The sequence below is a fragment of the Leishmania infantum genome, chromosome 33, assembly GCF_000002875.2.
Source record: "Leishmania infantum JPCM5 genome chromosome 33".
Lineage (NCBI taxonomy): Eukaryota > Euglenozoa > Kinetoplastea > Trypanosomatida > Trypanosomatidae > Leishmania > Leishmania infantum.
The window spans coordinates 366,018-393,336 of record NC_009417.2 but is presented as its reverse complement, the minus strand read 5'-3'; the positions used below and the strand labels follow the sequence as shown (position 1 = coordinate 393,336).

General features: G+C 56.7%; 6 protein-coding genes across 6 annotated transcripts; all 6 read right to left on the bottom strand.

Moving 5' to 3' along the window:
• Positions 1–724: 724 nt before the first annotated feature.
• LINJ_33_1120 (putative chloride channel protein) lies at positions 725–4,036 on the bottom strand (the record flags this gene model as incomplete). Its single annotated transcript, XM_001468153.2, has 1 exon — positions 725–4,036. One exon carries the CDS (start codon positions 4,034–4,036, stop codon positions 725–727), a length of 3,312 nt encoding a protein of 1,103 aa, XP_001468190.2.
• Positions 4,037–5,568: 1,532 nt separating this feature from the next.
• On the bottom strand, positions 5,569–6,648 carry LINJ_33_1110 (conserved hypothetical protein; the record flags this gene model as incomplete). Its single annotated transcript, XM_001468152.1, has 1 exon — positions 5,569–6,648. The coding sequence occupies one exon, from the start codon at positions 6,646–6,648 to the stop codon at positions 5,569–5,571; it is 1,080 nt and encodes a 359-aa protein (XP_001468189.1).
• Positions 6,649–7,453: 805 nt separating this feature from the next.
• On the bottom strand, positions 7,454–8,806 carry LINJ_33_1100 (conserved hypothetical protein; the record flags this gene model as incomplete). The annotated part of the gene is made up of 1 exon (XM_001468151.1): positions 7,454–8,806. One exon carries the CDS (start codon positions 8,804–8,806, stop codon positions 7,454–7,456), a length of 1,353 nt encoding a protein of 450 aa, XP_001468188.1.
• A 3,660-nt stretch (positions 8,807–12,466) lies between these two features.
• On the bottom strand, positions 12,467–13,000 carry LINJ_33_1090 (conserved hypothetical protein; the record flags this gene model as incomplete). The annotated part of the gene is made up of 1 exon (XM_001468150.1): positions 12,467–13,000. The coding sequence occupies one exon, from the start codon at positions 12,998–13,000 to the stop codon at positions 12,467–12,469; it is 534 nt and encodes a 177-aa protein (XP_001468187.1).
• A 673-nt stretch (positions 13,001–13,673) lies between these two features.
• On the bottom strand, positions 13,674–15,149 carry LINJ_33_1080 (conserved hypothetical protein; the record flags this gene model as incomplete). Its single annotated transcript, XM_001468149.1, has 1 exon — positions 13,674–15,149. One exon carries the CDS (start codon positions 15,147–15,149, stop codon positions 13,674–13,676), a length of 1,476 nt encoding a protein of 491 aa, XP_001468186.1.
• Positions 15,150–17,927: 2,778 nt separating this feature from the next.
• On the bottom strand, positions 17,928–20,798 carry LINJ_33_1070 (conserved hypothetical protein; the record flags this gene model as incomplete). Its single annotated transcript, XM_001468148.1, has 1 exon — positions 17,928–20,798. The coding sequence occupies one exon, from the start codon at positions 20,796–20,798 to the stop codon at positions 17,928–17,930; it is 2,871 nt and encodes a 956-aa protein (XP_001468185.1).
• Positions 20,799–27,319: the final 6,521 nt, after the last annotated feature.

Below are 27,319 nucleotides of genomic sequence, written 5' to 3'. Positions count from 1 at the left end.
CGCCGTGCAAGAGCGTCTCACGTGATGTCGACCCTGAGTGGGTGTGTGTGAGAGAAGGACAGAGGGAAAGTGAGGGGGGCTACCGCGGGTGCGGCGATGAAGCGGTGCCGTCGAGAAGCGGACGAGGAGGAGCGCATGCACCGCGCGACGTATGGTGTGCAGAAGACAACGTGCCCACAAAACAAAGGCAAAGGGCGAAATGCACGGGAAGGAGAAACGAGAAGGGAGATCACAGTGGAGAGTACGCCTGAGATGATCTGTGTGCATTGTGCGGGAAAAGAGCGAGAGAGAGAGAGAGGCGGACGCGGGGCGGCGGGCGAGTACGGGGTCGACGGGAGGGCTGACCACCGACTGGATTCGAAGGGGGCAGCAGGATGAAAGGGAGAAAGAGAGAGAGGACGGTCGAGGTAGGAACCCAGGGAGGATCCTATGTGCCGACTCAGCCGCTTGCACCCTGCCGAAGAAGCCGTCATCGAGGTGCACGCGAGAGTTGTGTGTGTGTGTGTGCTTGCCAGGGCGACCTTTCGCAAATTCCGGGAAGTGACGAGGCTTAGAACCAACCAACCAACCAAACAAAAAAAAAACAGCAGCAGTAGTAAACATGCGCAATAACACTGAACCAGACCACACACACACACTCACACACAAACGGCGACGACCGTGCAAGAAGCATGAGGAACACAAGGATTGGGCGCATCATCAAAAGAAAAAAAAACGTTTTTCTTCAAAGCTGGTTTCGGGTGGATGGAGGAAATGGGCTGGGCACTCGAAGGAGCGAGACGCGTCGAACGACTTGGGCAAAGTTCGCTTCGCGGGAATGGAGGGGAGGAGGGGTATGAGTTGACGGCTCTGGTTCCCGATCTTGGCCGTAATGATGCCGGTGCAGTGGCGATGGCCCATCCAGGTTCCGCGTCGACGACTGCCGCGCCACCTCCGTCACCTGGGCGGGGGTCGGATGAAAGGGTTTCCGCAGGCAAGCCAAGGCCGCCGCGAGCACCGCCGACGGCGTGCGGCCGCCGGCGGGTGCCGGTGCGTCTTGCGACTCCAATACGGCTGAAAGATTATCACTGACGAGGTCCTTGCGCGTAATCATGCCGACGGGACAGTTACTGCGGTCGACCACGACAAGGTGACGCAGACCCAGCGTTGTGAACATCTCGTAGGTGCGTGGCAGCGCAGCCGTGTCAAGCACCGTGAAGGCGGACGTGTCCACGTACGGATACAGCGAAATTTGATCAGTAGGCAACCGCTCTCGCCTCAGAAGCTGCGTCGGGTCGACGCCTTCCCAGCCGCTGTGGAATACGTGGTCCTCGACGCGTTGCATGACGTCGTAGGTGCAGTGGTTTGTGCGCCCATCGGTCATGATGATGTACCACAGCAGTAGCTTCAGCTGCGCTCGCGTGACGACCCCCTTGAAGGTCCTGTCGTTGATGGAAACGACGGGAAAGCCGTGGTGCGTCGTGCTGTGCAGCGCGCGCGCAACGTCATCGAGGGTGCAGACAACGGGGAGGGTGACCACCGGAGAATGCATCACATGCCGCGCGTCCAGAAGGCTGTACCGCTCCAGGTACGACTCCGCATTAAGCAGCGGGACTGCACGGGCCTCAAGATACACTGTGTGCACGTCCCGGGCCCACCGCAGCAGCACGCGTCGAGCCACGGCGATCGCAAACATGAGTGGTAACAGATGACGGAAGTCAGCCGTGCACTCGATGAGGATAGCCCCGATACCGAAGCTGAGACCCGATGTGGCACTCACAAAGCTGCCGGCGCCAAAGAGCGCAAACACACCAGGGTCTGCCCACGTGGCCGCATCCGTGCTGTGCGCAACTGCTACCGAGTGCACCGCCGCTCCGATGCAGCGGCCGATCGCCGCGCCAATCACCAAAGACGGCAGTATGGTATCCCCGCACAGGGCAAGGCCGGAGTAGACGGCGGAGGCAAAAAAGTAGATCACGGTAAACGTGAGGAGGGCGTGCCACGGCAGCAAGTACTCCGTTCGCTGACTCAGCAGTGTCTGCAGCGTCGAGTCAGCGTACGAAAAGGCCAAGGAGGTGTAAGCATCAACTACCCGCACCGTCTGCTGCCGCCGCAGCAGCGTCTTCGTGACACTCGACACCCCATTACTGTGTCCTGCAGCGTCGTAGACATCGACAGCGTCAACAACGCGATAGCTTCCCGCCGGGCACAGGAAGCCGTTCATGCCATAGAAGCCGATGGTTGTCATGTTTCGGCCGCTGCGAACGGTATACGGTACGGGGCGGCACACCGCCGGCGGGCCCACGTCTGCTCCGCCACTTGACGACGACGACGCAAGTGAGTCAGCGCTGCCACTCCTTTGCGTGTTGCTGTCCTCACCAACGGCAGAGGGCATCTTTTCACCGGGCACCGGCTCTGCCGAGAACGCCACGGCAACCCAGTAGTGCACGCTCACGTACACAAGCGTGAATAGGATCGGGAGCACGTACCGGATTGCCTTGGTGCGCAGCCGCACCTCCAGAAGTCGCCTGCAGTAGAGCGCAACCCAGCTCAGGCGTACAAAGCCCACAGCGCACGCGCCGCTGCAGAGGCCGATGACAAAGGCAGGGATAAATGCGATCAGGTTCATGACTGCGTGCTGACCAAAGGGGAGGTGGGAGCGGAACAACACCACCACCTCACGCAGCAGCAGGCCCCCGTGCAGCCGGTAGGGCGAATCGAAGTTCATGCAGTAGGACCAGTACACCTGCGTCGACAAGGTCGACAGCAGACACGCAGCAAAGACGTAGAGAGCGAAGCGCACCGGGAAGACGGCCGACAAGAGTTCGAGAATTACAAGGAGTCCGCCAACGGACACACAGAAGGCAGCGGCGATACCGGCAGCAGCCCCAATGACGAGAACAGTGCGGCGATCGCGCGGGTTTCGGAAGCAGTCGACAAAGTGCACGTGGTAGCACCGAATTCCGTGTCGTCGCTGCAGCAGCTGTGACCCGAGCATCGCGCCAGCGAGCATGAGGTGGCCGTAGTGGTCCGTGCACACCCCACTGGCCACAGTAAACACGACAGCGACGGTCTTCGCCACGAGCACGCGGGTGCTGCGCATCATCGGGTATGATACGCCGTTCAGAAAGGCGCGCACCTCCGGAATACCGGAGCCGACGCTCTGCGGAACAAGGTAACAGACACCACTGGCGATTGCGGAGGTGCAAACAGCGAAGGCTACCCATAAGAGATAGCCAGACCAGTACCACCGCGGCGACGCGATTCCGTATAGGCCCACACTGTAGCCCCTCAGCATCGCCCATACATCAAGGGAGGACGTGGTGCAGGCCGTGCCGTGTCCGCCACTGCCAGTCACGTGGGCCGGGGAGGCTTTACTGACGTTGGGGTACCGCTGCGCGTCTGCGAAGGTGAAGCCGCGCAGGCCAAAGCCGAAAAGTTCGTAGCGAACTGAGTTGAGCACGTGCAGTAGGGTCATCATGCCAACCGACAGCGCGCTTGTCGCGACGCCGAGCACCACCACAAAAACCCACATGAACCAGCGCGGCTCATGGCTACGAGTCTCAAGGTGGTCCTTGTATAGCATGCTCTCAGCCTCGTAGGTGTCCACAGACTCGTAGCGAGTCATCTTGGAGCGGTCGAGTGGCGAAAAGCGACGTGGCTTGGCAGCCGGCGGCACTTCGCGAGCGCAGCCGACGCGAATGTTGTGGCATAGACACCGCAGAGCCGCCCAGCAGCGTGACGCGCACGAAGCGCTGGCGTTTCTGTGCGCCCCTTCCTCCTGCGAGGCAGGCAGGTGTGGAGACCTTGACGGTGCGCGGGACCCTAACAACGGGGCCTCGGCGCTGGCGCGGTCACTTCTCTCGCGCAGCGCGTCGCCACGGCCGCGGACGTCCGCGGCTGCGGCTGAGTCTTCAATAGGGTTGAGAAGGGAGAACAGAGGCGCATATAGGCGTGGCTGTGACTGCTGTTCGCGCTGCGTGCGGTTGCTGGTTTCGGGCGCCGCTGCCCTGTTCGAATCCCTCTCCTCTGACAGAGGCGCATGATTAGCGTTCATGCTCTTGTCACCGTTATGACGAGCGATAGTTGCTAGCAATTTGTGAGCTTGCTGACTTCTTCGACGCCGGGTACTCCATATAGTGCTTGGGCGCAACTGCCGATGACTCTATCGATGCGAGCTCCGTCGAAGCACCGCTGATTTGCATCGGCTGTGAAACCCCAGAGCACCGCAAGGAGCGACAAAAAAAAGAGAGCAGCCGTGCTCCTTGTGATCTCTGCTTCTGTGTGCGGTATAGTGGTGGCTGCCCGCTTCGCGACACATACACGGTGGAGGCGTTCAGGGAAACAAAACAAAGAGGGAGCCGATACAGAGTCGCGAGAGGCAGAGAAGGGGTTCGACGCGGCCGTCACCCGCACATTTTGGTTGATGCCTAGATATGCCTGCAGACACCACGCGCCTCACGCAAGATCAGCAGATCGAATGGAGACGTAGAATCACCTGCGTCTGTGTCTGTCCGTGACGCCCCTTCTACGTCACTACAACGACTATACGCTGGTGCAAGCACGCGCAGTAATGACGCGTTTCAAGCAGGTCTCTCGGTTTCTTTTTTCCTTCTTCATAATCGGACGAGTCGTGCACCCACACCCACACGTGCAAAAAAAAAATCGATGGCAACGCGGGCGCGAGGTGAAAGGGCGGAGAAAACCTAAGGGGGGGGGAAGTGAGAATTCACCGTTGCTTGTGTCCGCATGCGAGGTGTATGCCACATATTCCAATATGGATGCCCACATATATATATATATATATATATTAGTGTGGCAGCTGGAAGCACGCCAAGGTACTTGGGGACGCAGCGATAAAAAGTACAGAAAATGTGTTCTTCATGCCCATTCGCTGCTATAATGAGTTGAACGCCACTGTAGCACCACCCCCGGCTCTGCCACAGGCCCCCACGGGCGTGGTGCGGAGCATGCCAAAGACACGCACGCTCTACAGCAATGCGCCGACTCAGCCATCCGAACACGGCCTCTGCCTCAAGCACTAGCCACCTGCCTTTTTACAGCCTCCACCATTGTGCCAGTCACTACCTGCTGCGTCCTTCTTGGGGCGGCACACACGTTCCCCACCAAACCAGTGGGCAGTGCCAGAGGGGCCCGAGGGAGGAGGGGATAGATACGTTCGAGTCGCGCTGGCAATCTGCCTATCACAGGGATGGCACAAGTGTGCTCACGTTCGCGGGTCACTCTGACTCCAAGCTATCCAGGGCCTCATCGCCAAAATCGGTAGAGATGCATCACTCTGGCCTCCCCCGATGTCTTGGGTGTTTGGAACTTTCATGACCGGAAGTGGTTCAGCATTTGACAGGTAAAGGAGGGGGAGAAGGGGGGGGGGGCTGCTCGGCTTCCCCACACGGAGCGGTGACACTGGAGGCTCTAATACCACGCACGGAGGTGTGCCCCACCGCCATCAGGGGGGTGGGAGATATTAGGGGCGATGGAAGCAGTGAGAACGACCCGAAGCACCTTGCAACTCTCTTCTGCTAGTCCTCTTCTCATGGTGCCCTCACCCTTGAAGCTGTGTCAAGCGTGTCACGAAGAGCAATATGTGTCGTATAGCCGCTCCACAAACGCAACGTACGCGCCCTGATCTTCCTTGCTGCCGACTGCCATAGTGCCATGCCCACTATGCTGCAGCACCAGCACTTCTACCGCGGGTATGACGTGCGGGACGAGCTCTCGTCGCACGCGGTCAATCAGCGCCTGCGTGCACTCGTTGGGCACACGCTTGTCCTTGACAGACATCACGAAGGCGATGGGGCAGCGCAAGTGTACTTCCTTTGGGTCAAAGTCGTAGGCCAGCTTCTCCTCGCGTGTGCCGCGCCAGTCGGCGAACGACCGCACAAACCACCGCATGAGCCGCGGAATCCAACACGATGCATCGATGACATGATCCAGGGTGTCGAACGGTGCCTCGACAAGTACAAGAGACACATGCTTGGCCTCCTCTGGCGACAGTTTCATGGCCGAGTAGAAGCACGTCGTGGCACCACGGCTGAGACCAAAGAGAACCAGGTGCTTCTTATTGCTCCTCATTGAGGTGCTCTCCCGTGCCTCAACGCCTGCCTGGTCGCCATGCGTTTCCGCTGCCGTTGCGACCTTCATATGACGCACACCACGCCGCACTTCACGCGTGAAGGCTGCCTGGTCTCGCATACCCGCTATGTTCGTCCTGCCTGGCTCCGAGTAGCACCACTGAAAAGGTCGCACGCTGAACCACCAGCACGCAAGGAGCTCTTTCACCACGAGGCCCCAATGCAGGGGATTAAGAGTACGGTACCACCCACGGTGCCGCACCTCCGCCACCTCGGGCGAGTCAAGAACCCCGTGTAGCAGCCGCGGAGCAATGCGGCACGTTGCTCTGTATAGCACTAGGGGATCTGTGAGGCCGAGCTCTGCCGCCTGCACCGTGGCGGCGGTGCTCCTCTCTTCGTCGCCACGCGTACGCTGTCGTCGGTCGCTGCCGCCGGCAAGCACCAAGTCCGGTGATGTCTGCTGCCGCGCCTCTGCAACGTTGTCGTCGTCGTCACTGTCCGACCGGTGACTCTTCCCGCTCATGACAACTCGCCGCCACTGCAGCAAGGCGCGCCGAAGTCGCCGAGCAAGCGGCATTCCGGTGAACCGATTCTTACCCGCATCTGCGATGTACAGCGGGTCTGTGGGTTCCACATCAGACCAGTTGCACAGCACCGTCAGCGGATCCCCACCAGTGTAGCGGGAGAGCAGGGAGCGACAGGAGGTGACGCCAGGCATGACGACCGTCACGATGTTGTCGCGAGGCGGCGGACTATGCTCGTATGGCACATTGCGCGGGATCATGATCGATCAACGACGCGTATATGTCCTCTTGAATGCCACAGCGCGAGAAAACCGGTGCGGAGGATGAGAGGACCGTGTGTAGGAGTCAGCAAGGAAAAGCAGAAAAGTCGGGCGCGCGGCGCCTCCACGTGGGCGCGCGTCTGTCTCTGTGTGAGTGTGTGTGTGTCCCTACCATCACCGCAAAGTCGCAGGCAAATGATCGCAATGAAAACGGGGAGAGTAGGCGGTGATGCAGCGGCAGAAGTGACGCACCCCCTTTTATGTGGTGGAGACAGCCGAGGGCCAGAAAGGGGTGGGGTGGGCCACAGAGATGCAATCAAACATAGCTCGACGATCCCATGTTCCCATGCGCGAGCAAGACCAAATGCATCGATGTGCATAAACGTAAGAACGTCGGCTCGTCACATCCAAATGTGATAGGGTGGGAGGGTTGGGGTGGGGGGTGGCGCAACTGAAAACCAACCACGTAGATTTTTGCGGCACCTCTCCGCATCGCTCTCTCTGTGACGCCTTGTCGACCTTTCCGTTTCGTTTTCTTTTTTTTTTGCGCTGCCCCGTGCTACACGCTCGCATACACACACGCAAAGCATATCCTTCTTTAAGCGTCTTCGAAGTCGTCGAGCGCTGTCAGCGCCGTCTGAATCTGCTCTCTGTCGTGGCGGTCCACGTCGGCAGCATCGCCGCCCATCGCTACGCCCGCCTCGGCCTGGTCGTCATCCTCGTCGTCGGACGAGATATCCATCATATGCTGCAGCGTCTTGACCGACTCACCGGCGCGCTCATCTTGCAGCACGGCGGCCGCGCCGCCGATCGGTAGCACCTCTGTGTCGGTCTCCGCACCAGCAATGCCGATGGCGTCCATGAGCTGATCGACTTTCTTCGCCTTGGCCAGCTGCTGCGACTGCTCTAGCTGGTAAAGCACCGGGTCGATACGGGCGCGGTAGGCTAGATACTCGTCGATCACCACCTCCACTTGGGCACGCACGAGGTCTTCGATGTCGGCGGTGTACTGAGCAGGGGTGAAGGGGACCAAAAATGGCACGGCAGCTGCGGAGTGCGCTGCCGTGCGACCCACGCTGTCGTCTGTGCTGACCAACGCCTCCTCTTCCGCCTTGTCGGCCTCTCCTTCTGCGTATGTGCCGTCGCCTAGGAGGGGCTGCAGCGTGCCTCTGGCAGCCATGGAGAAGCGAGAGGGGTACAGCGCCTCGAGCCGCCACATGTCCTCCAGTAGCGTCAACAGGGGTGTGACCTCCTCTGCGGCGGCCGCTCCCAGGGCAACGGCGCGTGCGTACTTGCGTTGCAGCGGCACCAGCAGCGCTTCCTGTGCTTCTAGGTCCTGGCTGACGAGGTGAAGGCGGGACTCGCGCGCGATCCTCTCACGCTGCCTCGCCAGCTGCTCCGCCTTTTCATCGAGCTGCTCCGTCTTGGCCACCTGAAGCACCCGCTGGAGGCCGCTGAAGACGGAGGAGCGAAGCAGCAACCCACCAGGGCGGCGCTTCGGGGCCGCGGCTCCCTCCTTCGGCGCGGAGGCGGCGGATGTTTCCGCTGCGGCGACTGTAGCCGTTGGCTTCTCACCAGCAGTTGGAGCAGCGGGCAGTGTCGTGCGCACACGTGGGACGGACGCAGCAGTCGTGGAGACCGGCGTCTCCGCCTTGTTTCCGCCCTCGGCGAGGCTCGCTGTAAGGTCTGCTGCCTCCCGTCGCAGTCGCTTCACGAGGCGCAGCAGCGCCAAATACCCCTGCTCGACAACCGCCACCTGATACCGCACCACCTCATACTCGCGGACTTTCTGCGAGACGTGGCGCTGGACAGCGCGTCGTTGAGGCTCGGTGAGGGGCTCCGGGAAGTCGCCGAGCAACTTGAGGGTAGCCTGCGGTGCGCTATCATTCACTTCCTCCTCCTCGTCATGGAGCACTGCATCTTCGTAGAAGGCCGGGTCACCGCCGTCCATGATGGGCTATGTTTCCTTTTTCCCTTCTGTTCCACCGCGGCGCGTGACAGCCGTGCAACGGACAATCCGGCAAGCGAAGAGACTGATGTACGTGCTTGCCTTGAGCTCTGCGACGGTTGCATAGGGCACGCCGAGAGGGAGAGGAAGAAGGGAAGGGAAGGGAAGAAGCGCCGGGCTAGCTTGTAGTCTGCGTGGAGATCAACACACATATATGGAGATAGAGGTGGAGACAAGTGACCGTGCACGCCCACCGAAACGCTCGCGTCGCCGGCTGCGGGGCTGCCGCAGACCACGGAAGCGTGGGGGTTCAATCAGCGCACGCACCATACAGAAGGGGCGCTATCAGCCGAGTGCCAGCTAGCGGTATCCAAGTCGTCCACGGCCGCAGAGCAAGGTGGCGAAACGACGGACAGATACAGCGAGTGGTGGGCAGCGAAGAAGGGTAACGCTGTGGACCGAGGTGGAGAGCGATCAGATGCGCCCGGCTGCCTCGATCCTGCGACCCATGTGAGCTTGCCCTAATCGCCCCAGCGCACCATCATCATCGTTCTCGCCCACTCCACATCGTGCGCGAAGGTGAGCCGGACGTTCCGCCTGTTCGTTGTGAGTACGTTTGCTCCGCATTAATTTTTTTTTGAAAGTTCTTTGCAGTTGTGCTTCAGGGACACCCACTCGCTACGACCCCTGCGACGTGGCATGAAATGCTCGACTGCTTTGCGTTGTGCGCGCTGCTGCTTTCCTTTTGTTTCCTTCGCGCACCTCTCCTTCTGATTCGCATGACGGGGCACCCAATGTGCCGCCCCCCAAACCCCACACCACATACTCATAACAGCGGGCGCAGTGGAAACAGATGAGCAGCGCAGAGGACGGTAAAAAGCACACGAAAACCCACAAAGACAGCGGGTGGGGCAATGAAAGAAACCTTCGTACAGGAAACCAACAACTGGAAAGGACACAACCAAAGAAGATGAAGAGGGAGAGAGGGGCCAAAAACAAAACAAAACAACGACAAAAACAACATCGAACGGCACGAGCGCAGCGCTCGCCACACCACTACCAGGCACAAACGCCAATGCGACACAGAGAATCACACATCATTCAAGTCCAACCCTCCAAGAAGCGCACCACGAGAGCTCAACATAAAAGTAAACACACACACACACACACACACAGAACAAACTTGTTGAGAGATAACGAACGAGTAGACTAGTGGAAAGGGAGAGAGCAAGACAGGGAATAAAGAAAAAAAAAACGTGGCAGGCGCGAAGGGGTTGTCGGTGAACGCATGCACTTGTGTGCGTGAATGTGGCGTGACACCGAACAGTTGAGGTGGGGGATGTGATATGAGTGGGAGCAGGAGTACCTGCAAAGTGTCTTCCTTTCCGATGCGCAGGTGACTACCCGCACCGCAACAACACCTCCCCCTTCTCCGCCACACGGTCTCCTTCCTCTTGCTACTTTCGCTCGCTCCTCCGCGCACACGCGTATCACCGACTTCTGAGATACAGCAGAGCACCAGGTGGCGCTACAAGAAGGATAATGGCTACACACAAAAAAGTCCGCGTGCCACCCCTGCTGTGCATAGACGTCTGCTTTTTTTTGTTGGCGGCTGTTCGCGCGCGCGCGTGTGTGCTTGTAGGTGTGGTGGGATGTGGATTTGTTTCTCCGTTATCCTCCGGTCGCCTTGCACGCTTTCGATTTGCTTTCCTGCCCTCTCTTCTGTCCTCCCGGCTCTCTCCCTCCCTCCCTCCCTCCCTCTGCCAGCTTGTCTTGGACCAAGAGAGCAGGAGCGAAACCAGCCAACCAACAACAAAGCAAAAAAAAAATGAAACGAGAGGAACAGAAGGTGTGGGGGCGGGTGGGTAGGGGGGGGGGGCCACGCCACACACCCAGAATAAATACAAAAGACGGGGAGCAAGAAAACAAAACAAAACAGACATACACAAAAGACGGCGGCAAACCTGAATATGCGCGTCAATCGACACCGACGGCGACGCCATCACCACAACCACCACGACCGTGACGAAACATCGGAAGAGGGAAGAGAACAGAGACTGATAACAGCCAAACCAGCCAGCAACAAATAAAAAACGAAAAAAAATGAAACAGAGTGAAATGACGAAGAAAAAGAACTAGAAGGGGGAGCGGTATCTGTGTGTGTGTGGGCGACGACACGCACACGCACATCTGTACACGAGCCCACCGACTAGAGAGGAGATATGCGCATCCACCTGTCTGGGTGTTGTCGGTTTCTTCTTCGCGTGAACACTTCTATTCGTGGGCGTGCCTGCGTGTTGAACTTTATAAAACCGTGTTCTTTCCCATTGCTGGCTCCTTCTTGTCACCTTGTTCTCCCTTTTTCATTTCTTCTCTGTTCTGTTTCTGCGTGCACGTCCCCTGCGCTGTTTGATAGCCGTGCTTTTCCTTCTCTTTCGTTCCCGCTCATATACATAAAGGGCGGAGATACGTTATATATATATGTGTATATATGTATATATATATATGTATAATATATATATATATCATGTGTAGTTGCGCGTGCACATCCGCGGCACTTGCCTCAATCGACACTCGAACCGGGAGAGGGGAGGGGAGGGAAGAAAAAGGAGTTCTAGTACATTCATAGACAAAGACACTGAGCGGCATACATGCCCCCTCACGCGCAGAAACAGACACGCTGACAGTAACTGTGCGGGTACAATGTAAGGGTGTGGAGGTGAGCCATGAACGTCAACAGCAAGGCGCATGGCGGCAGCTACACCGACACACCAACACGAATAAGTACCCGTACGCACTGCACTTTATTCTTCAAGCTACCGAGACACGGAGAGAAAGACGCCAAAAAAAAATACCAGAGAGGACGACTAAGCGAGGAGACAAAGGATGCTGATGAGCGATATGTGTAGCTACGGAGCACTTGATGCACGAAAAATGACCAACGCCGATACAGCAGGGCGCGCGCTCGTCTGGCTTAGTGCAAGGATCAAGTCAGATCGAGGTGGCGACGAGCATGTACACGGAAAGAAAAGCGCCCATAAAGTGAATGCAAAAAAAAAGAAATGAGCCTCTGACTCTGCAAGAGCAGCGAGAAGAACAGCCGCCTCACTTTCTCTTTGAGAGGGAGGAAGGAAGGATGTCATGAGGAGGTGAGGCAGTGCTCTTTTGGGTCCTTCCATCCTACCTCCGTGCTTCGCCAAACACCCATGGTGACATGGAGGGGGAGGAGTGGTGGTGGGTGAGTGGAGCAGGGAACGGCCTCAGGGGGCAGACGGCGTTTTCCATCCCTTTTTCTGGTTGCCTGTTCTCTCCACCCAAGTGAGCCCTCCAGGCAAAAGGAGAGAGTCTTCGCTTACTTTCGATACACGCGCCCACGCCACGCAGACTTCTTCGCACGCCGCTTTCCGGTGCGAGAGACCGCCTTCCCTTTGCTGTTGTCGCAGCGCCAGACTTCTGGGAGAAGTTCACAGAAGCAAGCGTTCTTCCATCTCTTACTGATGGCCGTGCTTTTCATGCATACACACACACAGCCGTGTCCTTGCAGTGTCCCTACAAGCTTGCTCATCGTTGCACACACACACATACACATCAGCTACAGTCTACTAGTTCGTATTCTTCTCGATTTACCTTGTCGAACGAAAAAAAAAAGGTCACCGCGCACGCCTAAGCAGCCTCGGCATCCGAGCCATCGTCGCGGTACCACTCATCCTTATCCGGGTCGTACCACATCTCGTTTGTGGGGTCGTAGAATTGGCAGCTAGGCGGGTGGAAGTATAGGTTCTCCTCGAGGCAGTAGTAGTAGGGTGTTCCCTCCGTCTTGACCCAGACGCCCTTTGGCAACAAAACAGCGTTGCCGTTCTCGTCCACATCGCCGTTGCCCAATCCAGCGCCGTTTTGACGCGGGCCCTTGTCGGGCGCCTCAGTCGAATCCACGTTGGTGCTTTTGTTGTCATGGTTAGCGTCGGCCGCACGACCAGATGGGGCCTCCACTGAGTGGCTGCTAGGCGACTTGTTCGCTGGCAACGTGGTACCATTTTGGTTGGGCTGCGCAGGGGGCGCAGGCGCTGTTTCAGCAGTGGGCTTTTGAGCGCGGGCGCCGTTGGCACTCGCGCCAATAGGGCTGCTGGCGGTAGCGGCCGAAGCCCCTGGCTTCCCGCTACGCCTGACCTCCTTGCTCTTGGAAGCGCTGCACCCCATTGCTCGCTTTCTTCAACTTTATTTATCTCGATTAATGATTGTGACGTGAGTGGCTGCTCGACCGAATGACAATCACCTTGGCGATCGCGTCGCTAGAAAAAAAAAGAAAGGTGTAATGAAAGGGGAGGAAAAGGAGTCCTGCGGAGTTGCGTGCCAAGGAGAGGGAAAAGGGGAGGGGGAGGGGATCTGGTGCGGTAATGCGAGCGTAGCGCACGCCGCTCGGTGCCTGCTAGAGTTGTAGTGGAAGCCAAGGAAATGACAACAGAAGAAGCGACTAGCGCAGGCACTCCGCGAAGACCAACACGGGCAGTTTATGTAGGGCTATTGTTATTTTCTTTTCCTTTCGCGTGTACAAGGTCGCTGGGTGCGACTCACTCGCTTGCAGGTGCACCTCCCTCCCGTGCGCACGTGTGCCATGGCTGCTGCACGCCAAACACCACTGAATCCGACTCGACGCAGCGCCGCTCCCTCCTCCCGACCTGCGCTTGCCAAGGCGCCTCTGACGCCTTCGCTTTCGTTTCTTTTGTAGGACGGAGAAGACACGTCAAACATAGCAAACGCCATGCACGACGGTAACTGTTCACCAGGAAGCAATCCTGCATCCTGTCCGAGGGATGATGGCAGGGAGGTTGGGGAGAGGGGAAGGAGGAGGACAGAGAAAAAGCGACTTCAATCATGAGTGGCATCCCTCGAGAGCGCGCTGAAACAAATCATCATAAAGGCATCGACGCAGCGTGTCCACTTTCCACAGGCGCGTATGCAGGTATCGAAAGCAGCGCCGCCGTGCGTTCGTCAAGTCTCCATCGCCTGCCACCTCGCCATTCGCACACGCCAGCAGCGATGGCACCTTTCCACACAGCGCTGTGATGTGCCGCTTCAGAGATGCGCTGCTGCGCGTGCCGGGAACTGCGAACACCGCCGTCGTCGGCAACGCCGTCCCCTGAGACGCGGCTTGCAGCGTCACAAGCTGATCGAGGAGGAAGTAGTGCGGCATGTAGCACTCGTCTTCCGTACAGACCCTATCCACATCGGCGACGAGCTCGATCACGGCATTCATGAAGGATTCCTCCAGCGCCGCCGCGACCCCATCCTCGTCCTCGTAGTGGTATTGCCTGCGCAGCAGTTGGAATACGAAAGGCGCGTAGAACCACGCCGACTGGTCGTTAGGATCGCAGTACACCGCCTGCTTCAAAAATTCGATGTCCTCCCGCAATTGCGCCAAAAGTGCTGCTTGCCACGCCTGCTGGTGTTGTTGCGCATCCCCGGGGGTGCTGACAACGCCCTGCTGCTGCTGCTGCTGGCGTTGAGATCGCTCCACAGCGGACTTAATGGCCAGCGAACGCTGATGCCACGCGCTGTAGTTAGAGAAGTTGCTCTTTATCTTGTGCGTCGTGTACGCGAGCTCTGCAGTCTCCTCCGCGGAGAAGAATGCCGATGACGGCGTGGAGGACGTGGAGGGCCGCGTTGCGTCTTCCGCCGACGCGAACGGCGAATGAGCAGGACGGTGGGCCTCCGCCAGCTGGGTGGCGCGGAGCTCTTGCGCTAGGACCCAGCGACGATAGTTCCAGGCGTGGAAGTTGCGCTCGTCCATCTGCAGCAGCTGCTCGCACTGCGCACGCTCTTTGCGAAGGAGGCTGCAGAGCAGCTCATACGTGCCAGGCGCAGTGGCGTTCGCAGCTGCGCCCGCAGCGTGTCCAGTCGCCTGCTGCATCTCCAGCTTGGCCAACGCCTCCAGCTGATCAAAGATCCAGTGCCGGTGTAGGAAGGCGTTGTAATTTTTGTAGTTCAGCAGCAGCACCTTTGAATTGAACTTGAGCTCCTGGACAAGACACTGTTGCCGGCTAGCGGCGGGTGTAGCCTCTGCTGCATCACTGCTCGTCTCGGCGGCCGACCCCGATGAGTCAGCGCAGGGCTGCATTGATGCTACAGCTTCGAGGGCCAGGCGGCGGCAGTTGTATACCGTGTAGGCCTCCGGGACGGCTAGCAGCAGTTCCTCGGTTTTCGCGAGTGTCGTTGAGTTGTACTCGTGGGCCTTGCTCGACGCCAAGACGGACTTGTACAGAGCACCGACACGCTCGTTCTCCCGTGCGGCGGCCTCCTTTGCCTCAGGAGATAGCACCTGTTTCTCTTTTTTCTTCTGATCGTGCATTTTTGCAGTGGGCGCGCGATGCAGCAACAACAAAAAGCGTGTTCAACGCGGTGACGTATGGTTTTACTGATTACAAAGTCAATCACCTGCAGAACGCTGGTGTGCTTCTCCCAATTCATGTCCCTCATGAACAGCGGTAGCGCGGCAAAAGGGAGGGACGGAGGAGGTGAAAGGGGGGGGGCGGTAACGCGACACGCACACAAAAAGATGAGAGGCGCTCAAGACGAAAGAGAAAGAAGAGGACATGAGAAAGTCTGCCACATACGCCAACGCAAGTCCTTCCCTGGGCAGTCTACGACAACGGCGCCAAGGTTCACGAGCACATCATGATCGGCCCGTCGAGCGTATTTTCGGCACAGCAACCCAAGTCAGCAGCCTTGACGACTCCTGTTCCCTCAGGCAGGCCCGTCGCTTATTGTTTCTTCTGTCGCCGATTCATGAGCCAGCGCGTCAAACAAGGGGCGGCACTCTCTTTGGAACTGCCCGCGCTGCTGCTGCGTTTCTTTTTGTTTTCTCCGTTGCTGCGCTCCGTGGACGTGCAGTTTGAAATCCACAGGGGAAGGATTGCGCACTAGTGGACGAGAGAGAGTTTACCCTCGGCTCCCCGACGTCTTGAATCTTTTAGCAATTTCTTGTATTCTCACTGTGTCGCTCCACCACGAACAAGTCAACACACGTACACCCGCATCACACACAACCACAATTCACCTACCTCTGCAGCACCACGACTACATCCTGGTTGTCTGGGGCGAGCCGTCTGCCGCCGAATCGGGCCATGCGCCTAACAGGTGCGTTCTGCACTTCCTCGCTTCTTCTTCGGGTACGTGCTGCGCGATCGGCGGGCAGCGAGGCTATTCCGCATCCGCCTGAGTTCGAACGCCCCTGACAGGATTGGGTGTATCGGGCGGAAGGGGGCCGTGGATGGACATGTGCCAGCGCGCAAAGAGCTCACGGCATGTCGCTCTAAAAAGGGGCACAGTGGGGGCAGCCAGTGCGGCACGAGTGAAATGAGCCGAATCAGGTCAATGCATGCAACATTATATTGACATACTGCACAAAAGAAAAAAAAACAGCCGCAGGAAGGCGAGCCATACGAAGCAGTGGAGAACACGTATGCGAAAAAACAGGTGCGCATACATACGAATACGGGGAGAGGTGAGCGGAGAGGAGGACGAAGAGGCTAAGCATGTATGTATGCGTGTGGTGAAGGTGCCTCTTTGCTGCTGCGGTTTCCTCGTGAACAATACGTATATATAGATGTATATATGTGTGCATATACCGAGATGAGTATATCCCAAAAGAGGGAGGGAGAAGAGGAAAGCCAAAAAAAAATCAAAAGAGAAAAACGGTACGCCCGATGGAAGGAGGAACAAAAATCGCGCAGAGGCGAAGGGGCGCACGTGAAGACGGGGAGGAGAGAAGGGCAGGGAGGCAACGCCGCGTTCGCACGCGAGCAGGTTGATAGTGAAACAAAGACAATAAAAACAACAGCGCGGAAAGCAGCTCAGAGAAGTGCATGACGAAGGCGCCATCAACTGTGCATCAGCGCCACTCAGCGCAAAACTTCGGACTCATCCTCATTTAGGAAAATGGGAATGGGAAAATGGGCCGCTAAGCCACGTCGCTCCTGCTTGCCCGCTCACGCTCTTCATCGCTGCCGTGCCGGCAGACAGTAAGGCGTGTCTCAGCAAAGAGAGAAGCTTCAGTGCATTGCCTACTCGAAGACGAGCTTCACAACACACACCCGGCCAAGATAGAAAAAGTAAACACAGCAGAGCGCAGCGACAAAAATCAAAATGCCAAGAGTGACGACCAATAAAAAAAAAAACAAAGGTCAAGCCCCACGAAACGAGAAAAAGGAAACGGGTGACGAGAAGGGGGGGGGGCGAGAGCCAATGCTTGCCGGATATTGCTACCGAAGCACACACGCACACCGATAGTAGAAACACGACGAACAACAGGAACCCCCCAAACGAAAAGGGTCCGCTCTCGAGCGGCTTGTGCAGCCACACGACTCCATGTGTCTAGATGTATGTGTGTACACGTGCATTGTGCATGCCATGTTGGCCACCACTTTTCGATGCATAGAGATTTCGTTTACCTGCTCTCCCCTACTTCCGCCACACCCGCGCTTCTTTCTTGCGGTTTGCCGTGCCTGTTGATGCACCGCTACACGCTCGACAAAGATACTGTGCAGTGCAGAGGGATCACCTTCCTCCGCACTCACCCCCACCCCCACCTCGCATGTCCCTGAAAGAAATGGCTCCAGGTGTGTGTGCGGCGGGACACGCGCCTGCTGCTCCTGATTGTTTCCACTTGTTGAGATATGTGCTGTTCACAAGGGGGAGAGACGAAGGAAGGGGTGGAGGACGGGGAGGAATAGGGTGAAAAAAATGAACGCTTTCGTTTCGGTGAGAGGGTGAAGGATGTTCCTTGTTTGTGCCCATACGCACGCATGGATGCCTCGAGCCTCGCCCATCGCAGTATTCCCACGCTGATCGCGCGGGAGAGGGGGGTGGGTGGGTGGGTGGGGAGGGCTGCGGCGTTTGCTGCCCTTCGTCTTGCGCCCCTTTTCGCCCGCGAGTCCCCTGTCCTGTATGGCAGAACGAGGCGCAGAATCGAAGGGGCGTATGGAGAGGCAGGCGGAGAAAGGGCGGATGTTAGCGTGTCAGTCTTTGTACGGGAGGGGGAGGACGGGCCGTGGTGGTGGTGATTGGGTGGAAGACACTCCAAAGTGCTAACTCTTGGTGTGGCCGTACTGCAATTCTATCTGCTGCTTCACACCACATCCTTTGTGTCCTTGGCATCGCCGCGCGTCGGCGCGGCGGCAGCGAAGGGCGTGGACGGAGAGGGCACAAAAACAAACGACTCCGGTGCGTCCTTATCGTGCGTCACCTCGTCCATGTAGGCGATCCAGATTCGACAGCGGAAGGTGCGGAAGAGCTTGCGCTGCATGCTGCGGAAGTCTACGAAAATGTTGCGAGACGGGCGGCTGACGTACAGTGTGATCTTCTCGCGTGTGAATTGATACTCGCAGTCGAGCAGCGTGACCTCGCGGCTCAGTTCGAGCATCTTCAGCTCTTCCACCGACAGAGGTGTCACGTTTCGACGCCGATCGCCGTCGTCTGTGGAGGCGTGATCGGCGCTGCACTCTCCCGACTGCTCAGCCACAGCAGCCACGGCGTCGGCCGTCTTAGACCCCTCGGCAGTAGCGGCGGCGGCCGCCAGTGCTGCCTCGTTGCGCGCGACGCGCTGCAGGTAGCGGTTTTCGATGAACTGTTGCACGATCGGCTTAGCGGTGGCGTAGGCTTGCTTCTCGGCCTCGAGCTGCGGCCCCAGACTCGCCATGTCCTCCGCCGTGGCTGGTCCAATCAGCCACGGCCACGTCTTGAGTGACATGACGTACTCCCGAGCAGCTTCTCCCGTCAGATGCGGCAAATCGGCCTCGTCGAGGCCGGCGTTGGCAGCGTCGTCATGCGCGTTGCCGACGATGCCTTCCTTGCCCCCTGGCATTCGCTCCACCGCTCGCTGTCGCAGCCGCTCCACGATGGCGCAGTCGCGAGCCATTTGCTCCATTGACACGTGGCGGACCACCTCGCCAATGTCGGCACCGCGGTCTCCCTCCACAAGCATGTGGCTGCCCACCGGCACCTCCTCAGGGGTGAGGGCGCAAGCGTACCGCTGACCTTCTCTCTTGCGCTTCACGACCACAAACAAGCGAACTGGTGCGTCACGGTTCACGTGAAAGCGCGCATCGTCTTGATTCTTGGGGAGCTTCTTCGAGGACGACCTGGCCGGTTTTAGCGCCGCCGAAGTGCGGGTCACGGTCGACACGGACTGCGTGCCGGCCTTCGAGGCCGTGGTGAGAGTTGACGCCAAGCTTGAGACGGAGTCGGGGGCGGCGACCTTCTTGGCGCTCTGATGATGCTGCTGTGGTGGGTCCGCGTGCTGCGATTTGGCCTTTGTGGGCTTGCCCAGGGCACAGGCAGCGGCGGCGGGGGTGGGATCGGCGGCCACCACCGCCAACGCCTGGGTGTGCTGAACGTGAGCCGCAACATTCCCGGAAGTTTGCCGCTGTGTAGCGCTCTGCACGTCCGCAAAGCTGCCAAGGGCAACGCCAGCGTAGTGCGCCATCGGCGGCATCGGCAGATAACTGTACGGACCCATCATTGCCCCGGCGCTGGCCATGTAAGGGGCCTGCGCCGGCGGTGGCATTGATGCGTACGCCACTTCTGCAAAAGTTCGGCTAGGAGCACCGTCAGCCGCGCTTCCGAGCATGGCCAGGCTGCTGTTCGGCGCTGGCGGAGCGTAGTACTGCTGCTGCTGCTTTGGCGGTGCGGTTATCTGTGCGTAGTAGCCCTGCTGAGGAGGCATAGCAGGGTAGTTGTGGCTCGGGTAACCACCATAAACGTAAGCCTGCTGGTGATGCTGCTGCAGTGGGTAAGGTCGGGCGTGTACGCCGTAGCCGTACGGCTGCTGCTGCGGGTGCTGATAGTACAGGGTCTTTGAAGGGTAATGGCACGGGGTGAAGGGGCTCACTTCAGGCTCGCTCCTCCGCTGACCTGTCAGCTCGATGCCATCTGCCCTGCTGGGGGTGCTCGCTGCCACATCAGCGCAGCGGCGATCGAGTTGTTGCGATGAAGGCCCACACGAACTGCGGTCCTCCGAGGCCGAGCCGCCGCTCGTGGCGAAGCGGGGCGCGTTGGAGGCGGCACCAAGTGACACGGGTAAGGCTGCCTCAGGGATACTGGAGACGTGCGCCATCGCCGAAGCGCTGGTCGGCGCAGGTGAAACGGACTGGACCACCGGCATCGTCATACTCGAGGTGTTGAGGGAGCAGCTGGCGGAGTTGGCGCTGGGCCGTACGCGCTGCTTCACGTTGACGTTGAAGTTCTGCTCCTTGTCGCTGCAGGTGAGGGTGCCCACTGTCGTGATGGGGATGGGACGAACATCGGTCGTAGACAATGTCATTCGGTTGCCATCGCGCCAAAACCGTGTCGACGGCGCATCGACGGGCTGCTGTTGTTGCAGCTGCTGGCTCGGGTGCCGGCGAATCGTTCCGCTGTCAGCGAGGTTGCTCGAGCCGAGGTCGGCGGGGGTCGGAGTGGAGGTGGAGGTGGAGTTGGAGTTGAACTCAAACATCAGCGCATTCTGCGACGTGTTGTTACTGTAGCTGTAGCTGCTGCGGCGCCGTCGCACGGCTCTCGAGGAGTTCTCCATGGCAGATGCCTCCTGCTCTGGGCGATTGACGTCGCTGCTGCCGAGGAGCACGTACGGGTTATGCGAGCTGCGGTTGAAGGGGTGCCGAGAGCGCCTGGAACTCAGCGATCCCTGCCCCGCGCGACTCACCGACGAGGAAGAGGCTCTAGCAACGTGGTCACCCCGCTGAGCGTAGGTGGAGGAGGAATACGCATCCACGTCTTGGCCCGACGGGGTCGTGGCGGCACCCCGCCGATCGTAGCCGGCACAATGGGTACCCGCCATCCCCTCGCTATCGTCATCCTCGCCGCTGCTGACATCTTGCTGCCCAAATGTTTGAAAGAGGGATGAAATTTCGGTAAAGTCCTGCGGGTCGTTCGTAAGCGTCGCCTTCGTGTTCTCAATCGCCCTTATGCCGCCACATGGGTCCGGGTGTATACGAGCGGACATGCCGGTCCCCGATACGTGGAGAACGACAGAAACTGAAAAGGCGGTGTGCGCAAGACCGAAATACAGCAAAAGAGATGCGGAAACAGCTAAACGAAGAGGCCAACGTGAGGCACTCTTCAGGCGCGATACATCCACGACCGGAAAAACAATAACGGCACCAACAGAGGCGCACACGACGCCAAAGACGTTCAACAGCAGTTTCTCTCTTTCACACAGAGAAGAACAACAGAAAAAAAAGGCCGACCGCCAAAGTACAGCACCAACAAGAACAAAAGAAATCGGAACAGGGAAGTGTGCGCGTGCGTGTGTGCCCGCTTGTGTTTTCCACTGGACTCGCTAGAAAATCGCGGTATGCTGACTGATGCCTGTCTAAGAGAATGCGGAGAGGTGGAGGAGTGGGAAGCCGAATGCCTCCCACACACACTCACAAGCACGCAAAATAATAAACAACGAAAGAGGTGAACAGCTGCAGACAACCCACGCGCCTGCTCGCTACTCCTCCTGCAGAGAGAACGCCAGGCCACTGCGAATTCGTCAGAAACGCTCACCCTCCCAAAGAGCAAACAAACAACAACAAAGGAATACAAGAGAACGAGAGTGTGCGTGCGTGCGTGTGTGGTGCCACGATACGAAGGAAAACAGAGAGAGAGAGAGATGGCGTCAGCGCACTAACCCCAGCAGAGCCCACAAAACAACCAGCAAAAAAAGGAGTCGGGCGGAAACGCCACCTGATGACCGCGAACAGCTGAAGAAAGCCAGCGACAGCGGGACGGCCGAACGCGCACAGTGTATGTGAAAAGTAATCTGCTAAGGTGAAACGAAATAGTAATGATAGAAAAAAGGGATGAAAGGAAGGCCTAGCGCTGCCTTGTTTCCTTTTCTTGGCGTCCGGGGTGTACCCTTTTGAAATGCTTAGCGAGGTGGGGGGAGGGAGGGAAGGAGGGAGGGATGAGGGGGACAGAGAAGGCGAGGGAGGGACAACGCGAGGATTTTCGTTGCGGTTGTTTTTTTTTTGAGCTTGAGTGGCCCCCCGTCCCCCAAAAAAAGCGAAAGCAAAGAATAAATGCTGCGACGAAGAGGCCGAGTGCACACACACAAAAAAAAAGACAAGGAGAGGAGAAGTGAGCACCAAGCACCGACAACGCTAGCCAGGGCAAACGAAAAGATCGAGAGCGAGGGCGAGACAAGGGAAGGGAAGAGGAGGTGGGGAGGGGACAACGAAGAAGAGAAGGACTCGACCTTTCACGCACTTCGGCGAATACAGGAAACCAAGATAGAACTAAAAGCAAACCGAAAGCGAACAGATAGCCGTACGATGTGCACTGAAAAAAAAAACACTAATCGATATAGCGATGGAGAAACGGCGCCAGAGAGGGGAGGTCCGAGAACGCGCTGCGCCAAAGGTCAAGAACCGAGGGTGTAGGAGGAAGAGAGCACGCGAGAAGACTCAAAGGAGGGGGAGGGTGATCGTGCGCGCGGGGCGGCGATCACAAACAGAGGAGAGGAGCAAAGAAGGACTTCCCTTCCCAAACAACATCAAATCCATCCAAAAGTGAACAAGGAAAAGCAGCAAACCTCAACAAGCACCAAAAAAAAAAACAACAGGCGATACACACACACACACACAAACGGAGATAAAGAAAAACGAAAGAAACGAGGAAGAAGTGACCAAAGAAGGGCAAAGACCGTCTTTGGAACGAGGTTGTCCCTCTTTAGCTGTGGCGAGAAACGAGCACTGCGGAGCAGCGCGCGTGAACAAAAAGGCACCCAAGGCAGAGCAAAGAAAAAAATGAAGAAACGAAAGTGTGTCAGAGCAACGCAATGTGGGAAACACGAGAGAGAGAGAGAAAAAAAAAGAAAAGACACCGAGCGGGTGCCGCTAGAAGCTCACTTGGGTTTCGTGCCGTGTGCTGCGGTTGGCAGTGAAGGAAGAGAAGTGTGTCTTGGATGTAGAGATGGAAACAGATAATGGCAAAGTCGTTGGAAGGGAACACAGCTGTCTGGAGTAGAGAAGAGGAGTGGCTGTGTTGTACAAAGCAGGCTTTTGCCGAGAGCTGAAACAGAGAGGCCAACCTGTGGTGCGTGGGAGTGCGTGATAGAAGAGAAGGGAGATATGAGCGTCAGTGTGCAGGGGCGACGGTGAAGGGGCACCGAGGTAGCCGCTAAAAAAGCCAAAGAGCAATCGGGGAAAAAGAGACGCAAGCGAAATGTGATATCTGGTGTACGAAACACAACCGAAAGTGGGCGAAGGGTGCGGTCAAGGTCGAGAGAGGGTGGAGAGAATGTCGAGGCACTGAGAAAGCTCCAGAGGAGGAGTCCACGTGGAAATGAAGGAGAATGCGAAAGGAGGAAAAAGACAACAGAAAAGGCAAGAGGTGAAAAAGTGGGTCGCCGTTGCGCTCACGCATCAAGAGCGTCACGTTGTACGAAGGAGACACACAAATAAACGTCTCCCACAGGGCTCCCTGTCACTTTTGAGTGCGTGTATTTCCGTGTATGAGCGCAGCTTCGACGAGATCATAAAGTGGTCGGAAAGGGGGGGGGGAGTGCAGTGAAGGGGAGCACTCATCAACACACAAGCGCCAATAGCAAAGAGAGAAAAAAAGAAGAGTCGAAGAAAAGCGAAAATCAACAACAACAACAAAAACGCAGCCAAAGACACCACTCCTACACTCTTAAAGACGATGTGCCGATTCCGCACCTCTTCGTCGACTTCGCGGATATGTAAATGTTCGCCTTCACGCACGGGTTATCTTCTATCTCATCCCTTGAACCACAAAGGACCCTTTTCTTTCTTGCTGTTCTTGTATATCCGCACTTTTCATGCCCCCTCCCTTGGGTGTTACGCGCTCTCGAAAAAGAAAGAAAAAGAGGCGGCGGCTACGTTGGAGAGAGAAAGAAAAAGATACGTTGGAAGACAAGGATGCTTTTTTCTCCCGTTTTCCTTTTTTTCGGTGGTGCGGTTGCTTCTCCCTTCTCTCCAGCGACGAAACAAAACAAATGAAGAACAAAAAACACAAAACCGACAACAAACATAAACAAAACAACAAAAAAGGGATGGGGCGGGGCGAAGGAGAGGCCGAAGAAGAGTAGTAATAATAAACGGAACACAACAAAAGACAATGTTTGCTCCTTTGCTGGGGTGCGCCGTTCTTTTTTTTCGCGCGCGTGTGTGTGCACGTTTCGTGTCCTTCTCCGCCCTCCCACTGAAGCTCCGCCGTCTCACTCCGCGAAGGCGATAACAGCCTTGTTACACACCAACACGCGCAGGGGTGAAGACGAGCAGCAGAGTTGGTGGACGTGTGTGTGTGCGTGTGTTTGTGAGGAGGGGGAGATGGGTGCTGATGTGATGACTGAGAAATGTGAGATGACAAAGACAAGAGAGGAAATGGCGGATGACTGCGGACAGACACGCACCCAGGAGGACAAAGAGATGTGCGAGTGCAGTCGTCTCTGATGAGGGGAGGGGGATAGCTCAGTGTAAAACGAGAAACAGTGGCAAGCAGCAAACAGATAAGGAGGTAAGCTGGCACGTGTGCATGCGTTTGTAATGGAGAAGAGGGCGACGAGACCGGTGAAACAGTTGTGTCTTCAGGGTCTTCGGTGCGCGATAATATATATGTATGTATGTATGTAGGTGTATGCAGGCCTTTTTTTCTTTGTTTCTTTGCAGAACGCGATTGGACAGAGACAGAGAGGTCAAAAAAAAAGATCGAAACAAGAAAGAAACCAGTGAACGCCAACGAGGGAAATATATATAAAAAACAAAAAGAAAACTGAAAAAGAAAAGGGTCGCACACGCACACGCAATGGGAGAAGAGGGAGCAGAGACACAAACACGAAGAAAAAAGTGAGAGAAAAAAGAAGGTTGTGGGAAGGAGAGAGGGAGTAGAAGAAAGAGGACGAACGCACGCACACACAACACAAAACGACGTGAAAAAGTCAGACAGGGGAAAAAGAATCGAGCAAACAGACGAAGAGCGAAAGGCAGAAGATATAGAAAGGAAAGGGGCAAGTGAAAAATGTATATATATATATATAACAGGCGATACGCACACGCAGAGAGACGAGAAACACCGACGGCACCAGGCGCACAAAGAAAGAATGGGGAAGAAACGTGGGCGTAAACCGAACGAGCAAGACAAAAAAGCACGTTTACCCGAATAACGACCGCTAGTCGATGTGGTGGCCTGCTGGCTTCCGGTAAAGATGCACCGTTACTCAAGCACGCGCGTCTTCTGTTGTTTGGTTCTTTTGAGTACCGCTACGATCTGCGTCGCCCCCCTTTGTTTTTTTTTTTTCGGCGTGCCTCGGGGCCTTCGTCTCTTTGGCGCTCCGCACAATCGCTCGCAAAGCCGGAAAAAAAAAACGAGTTGTTGATCGCACAACGCGATGCGAAAAGGAAAGAGGCCTCCACCTTAGGAAAGAGAGCAGTAGGCGTGAACACGCTGCACTTTGCGGAAGAAGAGGAAGAAAGAACAACAACAACAACAACAAACGACCGAACTGGCGCAGCTGCGGCCCGATGCGAAGGCGCCCTTTTTTTGTTTATATTTCGCTCCTTTGCAGTGCTTGTGCCTTTGCCACAACGAGTCCTTCCGCTGGTGAATGCGGTTGATTACGACGATTGTGTGGACGCCCTCCTCAGCCGCCCCTTGACTCTTTTTTTTTCCGTTGTTGTTGCGTGGGTTTCAAATGCCAAACCTAAAGGAAAGGTGAAACAGACACACGTGTTGGTGCTTGAGTATGTCTGAGCGGGAGAAAAAACAACCGACACACACACACACACACACACACACGCGAAAACCACCACCACAACGAAGACAAAACAGAAAGTGAAAGCCAAGAAAGAGCACACAACCTACAAAAACAAACAAGGGGGAGAAAAGGAGGGAAAAAAGAATCTGAAGGAAACAAAACCACGAAATCACAAAAAAAAAGCGGGGGAAAAAAGGGATGCGATTCAAAACAGCAAGAGAAAGAGATACGGGAGAGCGAACGCGATGGTGATAATTTTCCTTCCTCTGCTTCCTTGATGGCGTGGGTGGGAAGAGGGAGGGAGAAGGAGGACTCAGCCTTGTCAAGGCGGACCAAGAAAACGAGACGGAGGTCGGGTGGTGAAGAGAGAAGAGGCGAGACGACAAAATGATAATAATAGAAAACGACCAAGGTGCAAGACAGGTGGGGCAATAAACAAACACACGAACCCTCGTACGTCTTCCCGAAAAGGTTTCAGAGGAGGAAGAGAAAAGGAGAGTGGGCCGAGACGTCAGATGAGAGATTCGAAATGGCAGAATAGCACGTGGCACGACACAGCAGCGGCGGGAGGATCTCAGCAAAGACGCCAGAGTTACAGAGCAGAAAGGCAAGTGAAGGAAGACACACAAACAAGCACGCGAAGATGAAACCGACGCAGCCAATGTGAACCATTGAAGGTGTGGAGAAAGGCCTCCGACAGTTGGAGAGTTTGCACGCCTCTCAGAAGGCTGGCTGAGTCTCGCTTCTAATTTAGCGTGAGCAGAAAGCAGACCTTCAGAGAGGGAGCAAGGAGCGGCAGACGTCGAAACGCCGTGCACAAGGAGAGGGAGGGAAAGGGAAGAGAGCAGGGTATGTTGGCAGGTCTCGGGTAGTGCGTTCACTGCGTGCTGGTGAAAATGAAAAACCGTGCAGCGGCAGGAAAAGAGGGAGAGATGGCGACTCGCAAAACCCAAGCCAGACACCACGTAGATGAATACTCAAACCCACGCAGATACACAAACGCCGCGCACAAACAGAAATGAACCAGAGCAGACGAAGCAGCACTATCACAAGGAAAAGGCCGATAAACGCAGCCCCACTCTAGTGGCGACGAGCAAAATCAAAGGGGGAAAAAGAGAAAAGGAGATAGACACGGGAAGAACGATGGCGACGCTATACAATTCAGGCGTGAAACGCCCACGCAAATACCGCATGCAGAAGGGGGAAGGAGGGGAGAGGTGGGGTGGTGGAGCAAGAGAGAGACAGAGACCCTGCAGGTCTCACAAGAACAAAGAAAAAGAAGAGAGTAGCCAAAGCCCAGGAGAAAAAAAAACAGTTTTCTCTCTCTATATATCCCTTTCTTGCTGCGTTTCGTTCGCGCAGCAGAGTCCTGCTCTTGCCTGTGAAGGTTTTCTGTATATGTTTTATTGCTGAACTCCTGTTGCCCGTGTGGCTTGCCTTCGGCTGCAGCGAGAAACGCTGCCGTGTGTATGTGTGTGTCTGACTAACACTTGATGCCTTTCGTCCGAAAAAGAAAACAGCCACAAAAAAAAAACTGCTCACAGCAATGGAAACAAATGAGATCAATGCCACACAAAGACAAGTAAACCCACGGCGTTAGCTGAGATGACGAGCGTGCGGGAGAGAGCGAGACAGACACGGTATGGTGAGAAGGGGGGGGGGCGAAGCGTGCGTGCAAAGAAGTATGAGAAAGAGGGAAGAGCCAATGTGTTGCGTGCGTTGCTTGCGTGCGTGCCTAGTTAGGCCCTTCGTTTTGTTTCTGT